Source organism: Mixophyes fleayi, chromosome 1 (genome assembly GCF_038048845.1).
Source record: "Mixophyes fleayi isolate aMixFle1 chromosome 1, aMixFle1.hap1, whole genome shotgun sequence".
Lineage (NCBI taxonomy): Eukaryota > Metazoa > Chordata > Amphibia > Anura > Limnodynastidae > Mixophyes > Mixophyes fleayi.
The window spans coordinates 327,980,764-328,000,492 of NC_134402.1; the positions used below are offsets into that span (position 1 = coordinate 327,980,764).

Here is a 19,729-nt window from a genome sequence, read left to right on the forward strand (position 1 = left end):
CAAACGGATTCATTAATGTATTTGTTTCTGTTGCAAAACTGGCTCAATAACTGATTATTACGGTAACCAAACCCGTGTAATATATTGCTTGGGTACAGTAACTGCCTTGGGGTCTTGAAAAGGAAATGGAATAATTATTACTGGTAATTTTATTTCCCTGAAAGACTTCATGGTAATCAAATATTTCCCACCCATGTTGTCTGTTTATGTTATTCAGGACAGCTTGGGAAGATTATCAAAGACACCAAAGGGAAGGAGTCACCTTATATAACTTCCGAGAGTGTTATTTTTGCTGTTCCTGTCTCTACTTACCTAACGAGTTAACCAATATGTTTGTGCTGCCATGGAGTCTTTCAAGGAAATACTATTAACATTAACAATTGCTCAATTTATTTTTACCAGGTAATCTAAAGAGTCTTCATTTTAAACATTTTGGCATTTCCAACACAAGAAAACGTTATACCTCAGAAATTGTGTTTATTTGCATCATAAAGTAAAGTACATCCAGTAAATGTGTAATATACAACAAATTAGTTGACAGAGTAGTTTAAAAAATGAAGATTAAGTCAATTTGCAACTGAAGCTTCTCTGTCAAACTAGGGGAGTCTGGTATGTTTACTTGGTGGCCGCGGTAGTGGGGATAAGGAAACATCCCTTCTGATGCCACTGCATGTCTCTGACGCGACGGATAGACTGGATCTGGGGCTGGAATGCACTCCATTCATTCCAATGTTTGTAATCAATGTTTTCAAATAGGTATTGGTAGCCTCTGTATCCGGGATACTGATATCCGACCCAGCTGTAGAGAAGAGGATCAGGATGTTATATATTATTGCTGAACAACAGACTTTCCCAAAGGTGTCTTCGTTAATTGCTGCTTTGGGTCTGGCACATTTGCAGGTGACTCTCAGACACATCACCATATTTCCCCACATATATAATATATAATGAAAAGCTACAACTATATACCGCTATCTTATATTTATTTGACTACATATTGTACTAGGTAATTAAAACATGTAAAAGAGTAAAGCCTGACAGCAGATGTCCTTAAAGAACTACTTCATTGGATTTTATTCTCAATGTTTTATTCTTACTTTAATTTGCTTTGGTATTGCTGGTATCTCAGCAAATCATGTCAACAGACTTGACATACCATATAAAAGAACTTAAGACAATGTTAACCTATGATGCCGTAGAATAACTAGAAATAGTGTCTGTGTGTCTTGTGTGTGGGTTTATCCATTGGTGTGTTATTCTCCTGGGAGATAAGATGCAGTGTTTGAATTAATCAATGGCCTGCCATCTGACCAATCAGAAAGAAGCATGACTTACGTTCCACTAGGCACTTTCACGCTTCCCACGCGGTCACAGAATCCATAGGCCCACAGGCTGGGCACGTCATCCTCAATGATTTCCATCTTGTTGCCCTTGAAGTCCGCGGATTCGAACAGGGCGATTTTATGTTCTTGACTATCCTGAAGGTTTTCAGACAAACGTGTATAAGATTTATAGCATTTAAGCAACCGTTACATATTTCTCAATTGTATAGTTATCAAGTGCTGACAAAACATCAGGGTAATACACTTTTAATCACAAATGATTTGTTATCTGGAAATTGCTAATTATAAAGTTGCACTATCATAATGTCCATGACAAATAGAACTCATGTCCGTGCTGTAATGTCTCATATTAAAAAACTGTCTTGGACATACATGTACTTATTGTTCAACTCTATTTGAAACAGCTTTAATATTAATTATTGTTTACAAATCTTATTAATTGCAATTATACTTATACTTTACTTTAGTTCCCCCCCAAGCAATAAACTACAATATATGTCATTGTAAATAAAATGCTGTTTTAAAAGTAGGAATTGGTTAAGGTCCCATTATTTCACACTCATTTGATTCTGAACATAGTCCCACTCTGATGACACGGTGACTGGTAGCTGGATTTGGATACTGGGATATTGGCCAACAAAAGACAGCAAAGACAACTATAGACAGAATCACGCTAAAAGAATAAACTTGCTTTTGCTAAATTGAACTGATCCAAGAATATGGTGTTAAGCAATTTATAAAAACAGCAGAACCACACTGAAACTCAACAGAATACTTATAGAGGAAAAAGAAAAGTAGATCTAAGACATATATCTGCCATGAAAAAATCATTATCAAGCTTATGGATGCACATTAAAACCACTAAGTATTGCTTAACGAATGGATATTATTCTTGGCTCTAATACAAGCTTTGGACTGCTTTCCTTTGTTTACACTGAGATTTGTGAAATACTTCCGTGAAATGTTCGACTCAATCCTGAATGTTTTCTAAGATAATCTTTTGAAAACCTTGAATGTCCTGCAGTGTTCAGTATTTCAAGGATTTATTATTTTTCAAATAAAAAATATGTGAATAGTGAACTCAAGAACATTCCAATTAGTATCTATTTTAACTTTTGTTTTTTACTAATGGAGTTTGTGTGATAATTTATTTTGTTTGATCCCTATTATATTACCTTTGTAGCATTTATTACTAATATAAACATTACTTGGGAGTAAAACCTTATATTTCCATACCCCATTCATGTTGCTAGGATTAAAGTAGTATTAATCAATGGAGTACAATTAAAGTAATTACTTTCTTCCCACTCAAATCAATATTTCAAAGCAGTTACACATGGACCTTACCATTCGGATGGGGCGTAGGGACACGAAGCAGTCGCTCCTATAGCTGCTAGACCAGGTATCCCAACGAGGATACTCGCCCTTCTCCAAGATAAACATCTCGCCACGGAAGTTGGACTGCTCATAGGCAACCCAGCTGAGAAGATGTGTACAGGGAGGCCACAAATCACATAATAACCAGAGTGATAGGATAGAATGACATCAAAGATCACCACGAAACACACACAAGATGATGACATAGGGTAGAGAAAGGAAATAGTGAGAATATAATTCATAAGGCTACATAAAACACACATATACCAAATCTGATGAGAATGCTGCAACTTTTATATTTTAGTATATGGAAACGTGTCACAATCTATCAAATATCTTACCCCCTTGATACTGCATTATATTTAATAAATTATCTATAGGATCAATGTTCAAAACTAATGCAGTTACCTTCATCCATAGCTACCTGCATTAAACTGTTACCAAACTTGGTGAACAGGAATTTGCTCAAAATACAGGGCTTAATTAACAAGCAGAATGTAGAAGTCGAGACATTATTTAATATATGTATCTTGTATATGAAAATTGCCGAAGGCTATATTTGACAATAAATGTTCCTCTCTGTATCACAGATTTTTAAAATAGAAAACCAAGGAGAAAATTGAAGAAACTTCACATCGCCCATCAACTCGTGACATTTTTCTATTTCTTTGTTCTCCCTTTCCTCCTCCCAGCAGGCAATTTGTTTTTTAACTATAAATATGCTGATCTCCCTGAATTGCCTTTTAAGCAACTGTATCAAAATATCCAGCATTTCTTGTGGTGCACATGGTTTAAATAACCGCTGTAAATTTATTAATATTGATAATAGCTGTTAGCTTAAATGGAATTTGGATCACTTTAACGTGGATATTATAGGTGCTTGCTATGCCTCACATTTGCATATTTCTAAAATAAATGCAATACATGATCAGGGTTATTTATCAAGGTGCACCGATGCAGTGAACAGGCCTACCATACTTTGAGGAATCGTGTTCTGGGCTAATAAATCATATATACTTTATATACATTTCAATATATTTTCCTGTGTATAAACACACCGATGTAATCATTCTTGTGTGGGAAGACATGGGGGTTTATTGCTGTGTACATTTTTCACTTATTTCCAACTGTCATATTCATGGGCCAGACTGCTACTCATAAATCAGCAAAGGACATCCTGGACTGCACAGTCACTTTCAATCTTCTCTTTGTTGAACATTAGCCTCTGGTGCCAGCTATGAAATTTCTATAAGGTAACTATGATATTTCCAATTTGTTATCCCTCTGAAACATCAGATGGGTACAGTAACTGAGGTTCACCAGAAGAGTGAGGTATACTGTCCTAACCTATCACATACAGTGCTTAAAATAACTGTGTACTGGCCAATTATAATGCTAGGGATAATTATAAGTAAGAACACTGTTACAATTATTAACATATTAAATAATATTATAAGAAAAATTAAATATTACAATTGTTAAAATATTTAGTAATATGTACAGTTCAATTTCAGTTAAATTATTTTCAATGTGAAAGTATGAACACAGTTTTTTGTTTTATTTTATAACATGGATATTACTGGTTTAATGATCAGATATGTTAATAGAATCTATTTTATCTCTATGGTCAAGTAATTTAGTATTTTTAATGTAGCTCTACCATTATAAGGACATTTTGAACACATAGAACTACAGTAAACTAATCAAGGAGTTGTGATTAAGCACAGATCAGATAGAATACTGTGAATCCTTAAAGGGAAATTATCATGGAACTGGAAAACTAATAATAGTCTTTAAACTCTTATACTCACAGTATACCTGTCTTTAGGATTCTGATTAGGCAGTTGCTGGTGTATGATTTTATAAACTCTAAAACTCCAGTAACTGCCTATTCAAAGCCAAAAAACAGATATGCTGTGAGTACCAAGTATTTTTTCTATTTCTCCTATTAAATACTAACCACACTCAAAACATATTTGTTTGCTATCACAAATCTATTATGAGTACCATAGGATAGCCCGCCATCTGGCATAATTTGGCATTTAATTATTATTTAGCCAGTTTTCATTATATATTCTATGTACCAAATCAATATAACCATCTGTTAAGATAATTTAAAAAAAATATTGTGATATAATAAATAAATGAAGGATAAATAGATATACTATATGAACACTATCTTCTTGTGACATCTGCTGATTCAGACACCACTAGCAGATAAAAATGAAAACAATAAATTTGAAAAAATGGTATATTCTTCAAACATTGTTTGAACAATATACTGTCACATTAAGAAGGGAAAATGTTAGTGGGGGCTTCAGTACTTACGGTCCAGAGTCGACAATAACACTGCGTACTCTGTCAAAGCCCCTCTCCCCAAGGTTTACACATTCATTCAGAAGTTCCATGTGTCTTCCTTGAAAGTTTTCTTGCTCAAAGATAATCACCTACACAGCAAATAAAATGTACATTTTAGAATGAATTGTATTTAGTCAACAACACAATTTGAGGTGTAATTTGTTTTGTGTGTATATATGTGTTGAACAATAAAACCTGTTTTTATGTATTATTCATGAGTTTATTTTGTGTCATTTGAAATATTTTTTGGTGTCTTGGGTTGTGTAAACCTAACAAGCTGTACAGAAATTCAAAAATCTGAATTCGGTATAATTGTACATTGAATATGTTCACAGCACTACTAAGCCAACAACTTAAAATGAATACTTATTTTCGATGTCATCTTTAGTTTAATATACTGAATGGGAATGTACGGTTTTCCAGGAATGAATGCATACTTAATGTAATGTTTATTACATTTCCTCAAAATAATTACAACAGTGACAAATACGGTAAATGAACCACTAACATCACTGTTAACAGACACAGTGTGAAATGTTGTATAACCGAGTTTCATTATGTATTATGATGTAAATGTATTAATATAAAACTTGTAGAAAATATATTAACATAAAAATTTGGTGGCTTAGTGGTTAGCACTTCCCACGGCCCCTCAGCACTGGGTTCATGAGTTTGATTCCTGACCATGGCCTTATCTGTGTGGAGTTTGTATGTTCTCCCCGTGTTTGCGTGGGTTTCCTCCGGGTGCTCCGGTTTACTCCCAAAAGCATACTAGTAGGTTAATTGGTTGCTATTAAATTGACCTTTGTCTCTCTGTCTGTGTGTATGCTAGGGAACTTAGACTGTAAGCTCCAAAGGGGCAAGGACTGATGTGAGTGAGTTCTTTGTACAGTGCTGCGGATTTAGTGGCGCTCTATAAATAGCTGGTGATGATGATTTCCTAGTAAACGCTACCCAAGGTCACTGTACCTGTTTGAAACAATCAAATCATACTGATCTATTTCTGTGTTTATATGTATTGTCTGTACAATGTACCAATAAGGTATTCTAGATTTTAAAATAGTGCCGAAAATGGAGCTGATCACCTTTTTAATTAAAAAGCCATGACTGGTCACATTAGCATGCAAAAATATCTCATTACCAGGTGCTGTATTTGATAGTCCTTTGAGTTTGGTGTGATTTAGCGCCATGTTGCTTATAGCCTATATGTGCTATAAATAGTGATATAAATAGTGATATACATTTTTAAAAAGTGCAGATACTTTATATTGTCATTATACGATCAGCATCTCGACTCAATATGGAATAATATTGTACTGGTAAATTGGGCACTTGAAAGCATTATACCCGAATAGATGACTCTCCCAAAGTTTTAACCACTACACCACTATTATTTGTATATATTTGTGTAGAAATTAGTTGTACACCTACTACTAATAGTTTCAGTGCCATCACTTCAGAACAAATGATAAATGTGTGTGTGTGTGTGTGTGTGTGTGAGCGTGTGTATGTATATATATATATATATATATATATATATCATTGATGGTGTGCAGTTAGCAAATAATTGTACATGGAGACAGTGAACATGTTTATGAAATGCTTACCTTGAAGGATCCGATGCTTGGTTCACCAGTTTTTGTGGGCTTGTTTACTGGGATGGGTGCTGGGGTAGGGGTACCCTTTTCCTTGGCATCGATACCCTGGCTGGCAGCAGCAGCAGCAGCAGCTTTAGGTGTTTGAGACATTTTGGCCTTTATGTTCTAAAAGCCACATAAAATGACATTGTCAGCATGGGCATGTTACACAATTGCATGCCTATCAATATAGTATTTAAAGTAGTGACTATTCTACAATTATTCATAATTAATTTTACCATAAACAAATAATTACAAACTGCAAAAAATGTGACCTTATGAAAACAAAAATATATATATATATTTAATATCTAACCTAGTTTGTTCAAACATAGCCTAAATCTTAGTTTATGTTGATTTGATAGTATATTACCTAAATAATGAAATCAAGGTAACAAGGTCACAATGCTTGAGAAAGATTATTCTACCTTATGGAGCCTTGTGCACATAAATAGGAGTATGGATTGTTCATGAACAATAAGTTTCTCATCCATTTCTACCACTTACATATTTATCACCAAGAGTTGGTCATGTGCTTATTACTAATTCTGTTTCTTACCTGATAGAGCTGTTCCTTGCTGGAGCTACCAGGCTTGTTGCTGAAGGTTCAGCCGAACCCTGAATTTATACCCTGGCAAAGGCAGACTCGAAATAGTGGTGGACAATAGAACTCATAGCTCATCAGTGTCTGCTTAGGAAGCTGCTAGTCATCACATATTTCAATGTACCCAGTCATCTGGACGTAACCCCTATTCAAAGCAGCTGAACCAAGCACTTTACATTGTTGGTCAGAAGTGTGCTAAATATATAGAGTTGAAAGTCCTGACATGATATTTTGGTTCCTATAGACATTTACATCTAACATCAGTATATGATAAATATTGCAAGGCCTACAAATCAAGTTGAAGTAATGGAAAACATTAGATATGTCAAATGTTTCATGTAACAAACATAATCGTTGCAGATACCTGCAGCATTTGATTAGAATATCAATCATATACCATAAGAATACATAGAAACTGCCTAATATTGACATTATTGAGATTCTTGGATAATCTGCAAATACTGCCTTTTAGAGATCAATTTACACCGCTTTTAACGCAAAGCAATATACCTTGCTACAAAAGTAGTGGTTTCTACTTCGTCTTAAAGTATATCTAATAATTATTAAACTAACAATATTCACTTATGCAAATGTTTATGTTTGATGAGAAGGAGGCCATCTCCTTTGCTGTTCTAGACAGAGAAAGAATTGGTGCTAAATATAGAGCAATATTCATTTACTTTACAGTATAAGGATTTAAAAAAGAAATATAACATATATATATGGATATGTTTTCATTTATTTATTTTTAACGTATATATACTATTAAACATTTCAGTTTGTGGGACTCCATGGGGTATATTTACTAAACTGCGGGTTTGAAAAAGTGGAGATATTGCCTATAGCAACCAATCAGATTCTAGCTGTCATTTTGTAGAATGTATTATATAGATGACAACTAGTGTCTGATTGGTTGCTATAGGCAACATCTGCACTTTTTCAAACCTGCAGTTTATTAAATATACCCCCATGTTTCACTTTTTTTTAACTATTTACATAAGAGCATGGTGAAGTGGACTCTAATATATTTAAAATATTTCATCTTTGTGTAGAGAGTGTACTTGTAGATGCTTTTAAGACATGCACTTTGTGTAGACACATTATTTAAAGAATGTTATCAATATTTTTAAAAAACAGTGTGGAATTGACAGGTAAGATAATAGAGGGATGGGATGAGTAATATCAATACATTAATACATGATATCAATTTATACTTATGAAGAACAAATACAATATTTACATAAATCAAGGTTATATTATTGATCTAAAGTCACTGCAGTCCATAAATAGTGGCCAATCCATCTAAATTGACATGTTTAATAGAATGTGTTCCTGATCAAATATCAAATGACCTCTATTCTTTAAATTTCCCATAATTCCCTAATACACTACTATGGACATTTAGAGGTGCAGGATCACAGCCCCAGCTGGTAATAATGATGAACCATTTTTAACACTAGAACTAAATCCAAGCAAGAAAACTATGCATAGGGATCCATATCATATTTACACTATGGAGAGTGAATTAGGGATCACCAGTCCAGTCACCTTGCTTAAAGCTAATGCAGACTCCTAGAAATGTTAAATTTATGGTCAATTCCTTGTACACACATCTCTTTTTTTAGTTTAAGCCTGTTGTCCGCTGGCCTTTAGTGGCAGTTCCTAGTCGCCCGTGTGACTCTCTTTACGCTCCTACATGAAAATAAGTTTTTGTTTTGCTAATTGACATTGGGTAGATATCACTCATATTGAGATATATTTGCCCTTTAACTGGGGCTAAAGATGATTCCTGTAAAAAAATAGGATCTTTACAGGTCCTCAGACATGCTGGAAACCAAGCCTCAAAGTAAACTTTCAATGGCATGACATTTGCATCTTTCACACCCTTTATATTGGAACAAGTATTGTTAGGTATATTCCTACCGGGGTGGCCCTAAAGTGTTAGTTGTCAGAATTTTGAAGTAATGTTTATATTCTAACTATTCTAGTCTGATTTGTTATAAAGTCATATATTCAGTAACAGTGACTTTATTACTACCTGGAAAACTAAAATAAAGAACATATAAAAATGAACGATTCTCAAGACTATCAAGTTGAGCCATAAGTTGAAATAAAACCATCATCTGTTTTTTTGGTATGATTGCATAAGCTTCCTATCAGTTGTTGATGGCACCAGAGTTAATGCAAGAAAGAGAAAAGAAAGGAGCAAGCAAAACACTAAAAAGCACAAAAAATATGATAAAGTAAGAAAAAACCCCAATAATGAGCAGGATTAAAAATATAAAAATTATCCATTTTTTTAAATTAATGAAACCACAGAATAAAATTAATTTATAGATACAAATAAAAGCGCACACTCATAAAAAAGAGAGAGATATTCTTGTAACATATACAGTATATCTTGTGGAATTCAAGTAATGATTTCAATCATAGCAAATGCTCTGCAATCAAAAGACTATAGGGCCTCATTCATCAAGGAACGCAAAACGAATGTATTGTGCATATTTTTAGAACATAAAATGGGCATACACAATGTAAAGATACGCTCTGCTCTAACAGACAATACACTGCAGGATACATCCAATACATATGTGGAATATAAAGTCCAAAAATGACGTATTATATCTACTGTGCATAAAATGCATTTTTACAGTTGCTCCTGATTGCAAACACATGTTCTAGCTTACATATGCGACCGTCATTACTAGTAAACGGCACTTACACCAGACCTGTAGCTAATGCAAGTGTTACAACTGAAAAAACAAGTATCTTTGAGACACCCAAAGCTTGAATCGGACGCTGCTGCGTGCGCTCTAGCTTGGCATGCCCTTAATGTAAATTGACTATTACACCCATTCCTCTCCCCGTTCCGCCCCTGAAATCATGGCTGTAGTAAGGGTCCTTTGCACTTGAACTGAAATATACCAGCACACTGACACATATACACCTGTCAGTTGCCGTATCGCTTGCGGGTGCCTGAGGTTTGGTGCAAATACATTCTGAGAATGATGACGGTTGCCAGGTCTAGCTAGCTGCTTCTGATTGGCTGTTTGCGGATTAATCTCTAAAGCTGATAGGTGCTTTCTTCATTTTGGCTACTTTCATTCTCTAGCACATTAGAAGGAAGATTACACCTGCTGTATTATACAGTTTGTTTTTATTTAAATCAAACCTAATAGCAAAATGTTCAAACATTTTGTGCTTATGACCTAGTTGGCTGTAAGTATATCTGGGTGTAAGTATATCTGATGTAAATCGGGGCCATATGTGACTGGTGCAGAGCTGGATGCATCTTGAGATGACTCTGACTCATATGTGCATAAATTAGAGATGGGCGGGTCCGGTTCTCCGAGAACCGAACCCACCCGAACTTTGGGTATCCGAGTACCGAGCTGAGCAGCTCGGTACTCTCCCGCCCATTCCGAATCCAAATCGAGGCCGAACGTCATTGTGACGTCGTCGGATCTCGGGACTCGGTTCTCGCGATACTTCAACTTTATAAATACACGCCTCCACAGCAATCCATCGCCATTTGACAGAGGGAGAGAGCAGGGTGTAGTCATAGGCTAATTAGAGCAGGGACAGAGAATACCATATTGTTCTTGCAATTGCTCTAACCAAAATCGCTAGTGCAGAGAGGAGGATAGAGGTTTATTATTTTTTCTTCATATTTGGCACTCCCCAGCGCTTTTGGGGTGTCCCCCATAATTGTGCATTAATATTTCTGGCTGTCAAAAGTCATATCTGTCAGCATTATCTACTAAATAATTTGTAGCACACCTCAGTGTTTTTGGGGTGTCCTCCCTAATTGTGCATTAATATTTCTGGCTGTCAAAAGTCATATCTGTCAGCAGTATCTACTCAATAATTTTTAGCACTCCTCAGTGTTTTTGGGGTGTCCTCCCTAATTGTGCATTAATATTTCTGGCTGTCAAAAGTCATATCTGTCAGCAGTATCTACTCAATAATTTGTAGCACTCCTCAGTGTTTTTGGGGTGTCCTCCCTAATTGTGCATTAATATTTCTGGCTGTCAAAAGTCATATCTGTCAGCAGTATCTACTCAATAATTTTTAGCACTCCTCAGTGTTTTTGGGGTGTCCTCCCTAATTGTGCATTAATATTTCTGGCTGTCAAAAGTCATATCTGTCAGCAGTATCTACTCAATAATTTGTAGCACTCCTCAGTGTTTTTGGGGTGTCCTCCCTAATTGTGCATTAATATTTCTGGCTGTCAAAAGTCATATCTGTCAGCAGTATCTACTCAATAATTTGTAGCACTCCTCAGTGTTTTTGGGGTGTCCTCCCTAATTGTGCATTAATATTTCTGGCTGTCAAAAGTCATATCTGTCAGCAGTATCTACTCAATAATTTGTAGCACTCCTCAGTGTTTTTGGGGTGTCCTCCCTAATTGTGCATTAATATTTCTGGCTGTCAAAAGTCATATCTGTCAGCAGTATCTACTCAATAATTTGTAGCACTCCTCAGTGTTTTTGGGGTGTCCTCCCTAATTGTGCATTAATATTTCTGGCTGTCAAAAGTCATATCTGTCAGCAGTATCTACTCAATAATTTGTAGCACTCCTCAGTGTTTTTGGGGTGTCCTCCCTAATTGTGCATTAATATTTCTGGCTGTCAAAAGTCATATCTGTCAGCAGTATCTACTCAATAATTTTTAGCACTCCTCAGTGTTTTTGGGGTGTCCTCCCTAATTGTGCATTAATATTTCTGGCTGTCAAAAGTCATATCTGTCAGCAGTATCTACTCAATAATTTGTAGCACTCCTCAGTGTTTTTGGGGTGTCCTCCCTAATTGTGCATTAATATTTCTGGCTGTCAAAAGTCATATCTGTCAGCAGTATCTACTCAATAATTTGTAGCACTCCTCAGTGTTTTTGGGGTGTCCTCCCTAATTGTGCATTAATATTTCTGGCTGTCAAAAGTCATATCTGTCAGCAGTATCTACTCAATAATTTTTAGCACTCCTCAGTGTTTTTGGGGTGTCCTCCCTAATTGTGCATTAATATTTCTGGCTGTCAAAAGTCATATCTGTCAGCAGTATCTACTCAATAATTTTTAGCACTCCTCAGTGTTTTTGGGGTGTCCTCCCTAATTGTGCATTAATATTTCTGGCTGTCAAAAGTCATATCTGTCAGCAGTATCTACTCAATAATTTGTAGCACTCCTCAGTGTTTTTGGGGTGTCCTCCCTAATTGTGCATTAATATTTCTGGCTGTCAAAAGTCATATCTGTCAGCAGTATCTACTCAATAATTTGTAGCACTCCTCAGTGTTTTTGGGGTGTCCTCCCTAATTGTGCATTAATATTTCTGGCTGTCAAAAGTCATATCTGTCAGCAGTATCTACTCAATAATTTGTAGCACACCTCAGTGTTTTTGGGGTGTCCTCCCTAATTGTGCATTAATATTTCTGGCTGTCAAAAGTCATATCTGTCAGCAGTATCTACTAAATAATTTGTAGCACACCTCAGTGTTTTTGGGGTGTCCTCCCTAATTGTGCATTAATATTTCTGGCTGTCAAAAGTCATATCTGTCAGCAGTATCTACTAAATAATTTGTAGCACACCTCAGTGTTTTTGGGGTGTCCTCCCTAATTGTGCATTAATATTTCTGGCTGTCAAAAGTCATATCTGTCAGCAGTATCTACTCAATAATTTTTAGCACTCCTCAGTGTTTTTGGGGTGTCCTCCCTAATTGTGCATTAATATTTCTGGCTGTCAAAAGTCATATCTGTCAGCAGTATCTACTAAATAATTTGTAGCACACCTCAGTGTTTTTGGGGTGTCCTCCCTAATTGTGCATTAATATTTCTGGCTGTCAAAAGTCATATCTGTCAGCAGTATCTACTAAATAATTTGTAGCACACCTCAGTGTTTTTGGGGTGTCCTCCCTAATTGTGCATTAATATTTCTGGCTGTCAAAAGTCATATCTGTCAGCAGTATCTACTAAATAATTTGTAGCACACCTCAGTGTTTTTGGGGTGTCCTCCCTAATTGTGCATTAATATTTCTGGCTGTCAAAAGTCATATCTGTCAGCAGTATCTACTCAATAATTTTTAGCACTCCTCAGTGTTTTTGGGGTGTCCTCCCTAATTGTGCATTAATATTTCTGGCTGTCAAAAGTCATATCTGTCAGCAGTATCTACTAAATAATTTGTAGCACACCTCAGTGTTTTTGGGGTGTCCTCCCTAATTGTGCATTAATATTTCTGGCTGTCAAAAGTCATAACTGTCAGCAGAATCTACTAAATAATTTTTAGCACTCCCCAGTGGTTTGCGCTCAGAATGGATTCAAAGCAGTCCACATATGATCTAAATGAGCAACCAGGTTCTGTCACCAGTCCTGATGTTAGTGTTCCCAGTACGTCATCTGGCCAAGGCGATGTCAAACAACAGAGTGTTTTCAAATTAGTGCAAAAAACAAAAACCCAAAAAAATTTTACTGTATTGAAGCGAAAAAGAAGTGTAACTGAGCAAAAGTTAAGTGACGATAAAAAAAAAATTGCAAGCATGCCATTCTACACACGCAGTGGCAAAGAGAGAATGAGGCCTTCACCTTTGGCTATTAGTGGCAGATCCCAAAAAGTTACCCAGCCTACAATTGGTGCACAACTACTGTTACGCGTCAAAGCCGAGCTGCAAGATAACAGTGAGGCATTACAGGAGAATATTTGCTCTGATTCACAAATGACAACAATCCCTGTGGAGAGTCCATCCAACAGTGGGATGTCTAATCGTGACCATTCTGTTAGTCTACCCATAAAGAAGGGCCCTTTCAGCAGTTCTGCTGATGTGTGCCTGAACAGCCCGAGTGTAGCCGGTGATACACCAAGTGAGGATGACACTTTGTCTTTAGAAGAGGATGTGGGGGAGATTTGGGTATCCGACGATGAGGATGCGGTTGATTGTGTAAGTCCTGCAGCAGTGTGGCACCAGTGGGAGCAGTTCTGGCATGTGAGGTTCTGGCACCAATATGCACTTTCCAAACACAAGCAGGGATGACGCAGGGGGCAGACCACAACAGTTTGACATCTGGGCTGGTTTGAAGGATTTGTCAAAAAAATGTGTGACCTTGACCATAATTCCAACCAATCCTACTATTAACATGCAAAGGATGGTGGAGGGCCTATCAGGGATTAAACTGTATTTTTCATAATTTTCACTAATAATGTTTGGGTGTAATATACACCCAAAGACGAGTGCTCAATTGCTAAGAGTCATTGATGGAGAGGAAGACAAGCAGGCTTGTCTGTAGAATTTGCAGGCAAATTGTGCTGCGTTATATAGGTAACACCCAAAGAGAAGAGCTCCATTGCTCCATTGCTAATTGTAATTGCTGAAATAGAAATAATAGGGCTGACAGTCTTGGTCTAAATCTGCAGTTACATTTTATTGTACCATAGCTCATTGCGAAACTGGAGAGGTGGCAGGGTTTAGTGATAATCTTCCTCCAACAATACTAATTCATCCCAATATCCCAATATCATAGAAGTCTGTGTAGTATGATGTAATTGCTGATAATGGCCTTCCAAAGGGAATGACTAGTTGATTTTAGGGCAGAGCTGTCACGGTTTTTGGGCAATTCTTTTACAGCACAGCAAATATCAAAATGTTTAGCGGACTCATCTGCATCACCACTGGGTGTCTTGGGAAAGCAATTTCTTTTATTACAAGCAGTTGCCAGAGAAACTGAAGGAGAAGACGTCCCAACAAGATGTTGATAAGTCTGGGATCCTTGCAAAGAAAATTAAGTATTTCATCTACAATTAAAATATAGTTAGCACATTTACTTTGTTTTATTGCACACTATAATTTTATGTAGCACCTTTTCAAAATCTATTATTAAGGCAATCACTTGACTCAAGCTAACTGTGTCTGCACTTTCTTCACAGGTAACTACTTCGCTGGACTAAAGTATATTCCCCTCAAATGCTAGTCTTCTTGCAGCTGCTGTATTCTCCTACATGCTGTTGCAGAAACCACAAATTGACCCTAAATGTTTATGGACACAAACAGCATCTCCTGCATGTCATTTTTCAAAAGTTCTGTAACACCAAGTTGATAGTGTGTGCAAAACAGGAAATGTGATGGAATTCAGCCCCGCTGTAATGCTGGACCAATATTGGGGTCGTAATCAGAAATGACATATCCTCAGGAGACTCCAAGCAGGATTAGCCATCTTTCAATGACATCCCTTAGTTTTTGGAACAGTTTGTCAGCTGTATGCCTCTTAGTGAAGCTGCTGATACACAGAGTAGCCTACTTCTCAAAAATGTGATGCACCTGGGTACATGCTGCTGCTGTCCATGCTGGGGAAGGCGAAAGACCAACCCAGTGGGCTTTCACAGTCATATAATCTTTTGTTTGCCCAGTTCCGCTTGTACACATATCTGTGGTTAAGTGTACAGTGGGTAGAATACCATTTTGTCACCCAATAATGACATTTTTAGGAACTTTCCGGTACAGGAGAGAATAAGCTTTTCTAGTAAAATGGTATAGTGATGACATTTGCTAACAGGGACATAACACCTCAATTAAATGTCTTAAACCAACTGTATTAATAGTGGACATTGGACACAGATCTAACGCTAGCATAGTACCCAGGGCGTCTGTGATCCGCTTTGCGACTGGGTGACAGGTTTCATTCTTGCTTCCTCTTGCAGAGGATTGTTTACTTGCCAATTGTTGGGGGGGAAGATTGCAGGTGCTGGGATGTAGATGAGAGAAGGGAGGTAGATTATGCTGGAATGCTTGTTGTTAATTTTTTTTTAACCAAAGTTTCTGATTTTCCCAACAGTTTGCCAATAACTCGCTGAAAAATGACGAAACATGGATGAGGATCCCAGATGGTTAAGGTCCCTACCTCTACTGAGTGTGGCTTTCAAAATGTTACAAATGGATAGACAACTCTTGCCAGGATTCGTGTAAAAATAATTCCACACTTAAGAGGTGGATTTTTGGTCTTATGCCCAGGCATGACAATGGCCTTTTTGTTATCACTGGCAAGAACTGCAGCAATTTTTCTTTTCAAGTGTATGAAAATCATATTGTGACATAGGAGGTGTTCAAAATTGAATAAAAAATGACTGAAAATTAGTGTTACTGAGGTTAATAATAATGTAGCTACAAAATAATACCTAAATTATGTTATTTTAGCACCAATAAATGTAATTTTTATAACAAATTGCAAAACAAAACCAAACAAAACCAAAACCAAAACCAAAACACGCAATGGCGGTTTTGCAAAACCAAAACCAAAACCAAAACACGACGGTAATCCAGATCCAAAACCGAATCCAAAACCAAAACACGGGGGTCAGTGACCATCTCTAGCATAAATACACATTTTTTCCGTATTTAAAAACTGTGTCTTGATTATCAATACTCATAGTAAGTGGACATAGTTTCCAATCAAGCCCCTAGCATTAGCCACTCAAAGAAAGCACTTCTTATACAGACGGTGTATGAAGGTCTGAAGTTCCAATGTTACATTACTTAATAGGTCCATAGACAGATCTCTAGCCAAGGAGATATGCAAAAAAACTATTATTTACCCGAAACATACATTTTGTCACCAGTTTGTTTATTGTATCATCTCGTTAAAGAGCCTGGATGTTAAAAGAATAGTGCCATTAACAAAGTGGTTAAAGTTTTCTTTGTTCCTTTATTACTTGGAAAATATGCCTGCAGAACTGCTGGTATGAAAGTATGCCCAACACAGGGCAAGATTGTTCTGAATTCCGATGATTGGATTTGTTTATATTCTAAATGTCCTGGGGTAAATGTATTAAGGAGTGATTTTGGCAAATCGCCGATATTTGTCGACTTTGTCAGCTAAATTTAAAATAGCAATGTGTTTAAAGCAAGATTTGCCTTTAAACAAATTGCCATTTTTAAAAGTCGATGAATATCAGCGATTTGCAAAAAACACTTTTTAATACATTTAACCCCTGGACTCCATAGCGTGCTGTCTGTGAGCGGTTTACCAGGAATGCCCCTGCTTGAACATCGGCTGTGAAAGATATTCTTTGGAAAAATCCACTACTAGCAATTTGCTGTTTTACATAATGCTTATTATTATTATTATTACATAAAACTGTAGATTCACACAGAATGTAACAAAAGACATGACAATGACATATGAGGAAGACGGACAGAAGATAAACATGAGACAATAGGTAGAGAGGACCCTGCGTGTTAGAGCTTACACTCTAGAAGAGGGGTTCCTATGCTAACACACGGAACTTGATCTTTAAATGACCTGTCACTTGGCGGTATACAAAATGCTGTCTGCGAGCAACTAATAACAGGCATTCCATTGGAAATTATTCTCACTCCCTGTTAATCAGGACTTGTCTCACCCTGGTGTATAGAGTCAGACCTAATTTACGCCAAAAGTATAGTCGTAAATTACATCTGCAATTTCCCTTGCCCTGACATCAGAGCATGGAGAATTCCCTGGTTATAAATATTACTGCACAGCTTAGTTGTGTCGGAGCTCTCGGCTGAGCTAGTAGTGATTCGTCTTATCAGTTTTTTATTTTGCGAAGGCCTGGATTGCAAGAAGAAGTTGCCAGAGGGGAAAACCTTCATGACAATAATTACATGAGGAAATAAAGAGGGTCCACCAAGGTTGTGTGTGTGTGTGTGTGTGGGTGGGGTCTTTATTAAGAATATTTTTTTTCTATGGTGTGTGTGTTTTTTTAAAAATATTTCATATTTTTAATTTTCTCGGTGCAGTACAGGTCACAGTGGACCCTGAATGCCAGGGTATGCTGGCACATGTGGTTCCTCAAATGTCAGCATGACCTGACAGCCATGAGTATGCTGGAGCTTGTAGTAATGCAAGCACCTCTATGCCCAACTACTTAAAGGCAGTCAGGGCATGCTGGGATCAGTAGTGCACCAGCTGTGACCTGCTTTCACTTTAATTTTACTCATTAACCCACAGCAACTGGCTAGCGGCATGAGGCTGAATAATCCTGGGGTGGGGCAAATATCAGCCCCTTCAGCTGAACGCTGTTTGGTAGTATGACAGGGAGATCCCACACAATAAATGGATACTATTTTATATGTTTTAATTATATTCAGGCATTTATTATTTCATTTTTACTTAATTTTATGTGCTTTTTAACAATTTTTTTCTCCTTCATGCATTAACTCTGGCACCAGCTTGTCTGTATTTTCTGTATAGTTTTTGGAGTTACAAATGTCTTTGTTAAAGGGCAGCCTGTTTTTTGTTGATTCCATTCTTGTTCGGCTTAGCATGTACATGTCGTTTTTGTGTGGTTATCCTCTCACTTTTTGATGTTTTGTTCTTTTTTAAGTGCCAAAAAAGCAGTTTTTTTTTACAAAAAGCACTGGTCCTGCCTTCTGCCCCAACCTGATATTAAAGTAATGAAAACATAATATATTCATGATGTTTTCATTCCCCTTTCATTGTCCTTCAGAAGCTAGCAGCATCATAATTATTGGCATAATGTAGGTGCTGTTTTGAGAATTCAAAAGCCAAGAGAAGGATACAGATATAATTATTTGGAGTATACCAAAAGAAGTTTATGTCTGCAACAAAACCACTTACGCACGCTTCAGTATATTAAAGTGCACAGGTGTATTAGCATTTGTTAGTAGCAGCGATGTGATTCAGTACATAGTCAAGTGAGGAATATGTGATGTATTGCGTGTAAACAGCTCTATCCACTTACATTCAACGTGTATCATGTAGCAAGCATGATATCAAGATATTTTTTATCAAATGACCCTGCTCAATCTGTTTACATTAGTGAAAATAAATTGTATTTTTCTTTTTCTTCAAATAAACCTTGCTTGAAATTAATAACCAGACATATTTGTTTTTAGCATCAATTAATTACAATATTGTTCATAACTGTAAACAAATTACTTTTAATTTCAATTTGTAACTTCTTGCTTTTCCCTCTTGTTTACATGCTGGATTTTACACAATCGTTGTCACTTTAATTTGTCTTTGTAAGGAAAGCTAACAGGCGGTGTCTTGCTAAACAAGTCAATCCATCTAGATTATCAGTTCAATTTATTGTGGTTGTGATTTTGCTTTTGTGCATCCAAACAATATTGAACTGCTGGCTTTCTGGGTATTACAGAGTAAGACATCTGTGTATTGTATTTCTTAATGCAATCAATTTAGAACAAAGTGCTTCTCAACCATACAGTACCCATTATTTGAGCGGTTCATTTTGTCCATCTCTAAAAACAGATAAACCATTAGCATTTTACACAACCCCAAGGACCAAGATTACTCTCTCAAGAGAAACTGTGCACATTACGTTACAAATATCTGGACCCATAACCTTACACCAGTCTGTGTCCAACAACACATTATATCAGCCAAGGTCTGTCTGTCTGTGTGTCTCTGT

The 19,729-nt window shown here is 36.6% G+C and overlaps 1 protein-coding gene across 1 annotated transcript; it reads right to left on the reverse strand.

Annotated features, from left to right (window-relative positions):
- Positions 1–468: 468 nt before the first annotated feature.
- On the reverse strand, positions 469–7,310 carry CRYBB1 (crystallin beta B1). Its single transcript, XM_075192375.1, has 6 exons — positions 7,275–7,310; positions 6,686–6,848; positions 5,049–5,167; positions 2,691–2,823; positions 1,336–1,478; positions 469–799 (listed from the first exon to the last, which is right to left on the reverse strand). The coding sequence occupies exons 2-6, from the start codon at positions 6,824–6,826 to the stop codon at positions 616–618; spliced, it is 720 nt and encodes a 239-aa protein (XP_075048476.1). The 5' UTR covers positions 6,827–6,848; positions 7,275–7,310; the 3' UTR covers positions 469–615.
- Positions 7,311–19,729: the final 12,419 nt, after the last annotated feature.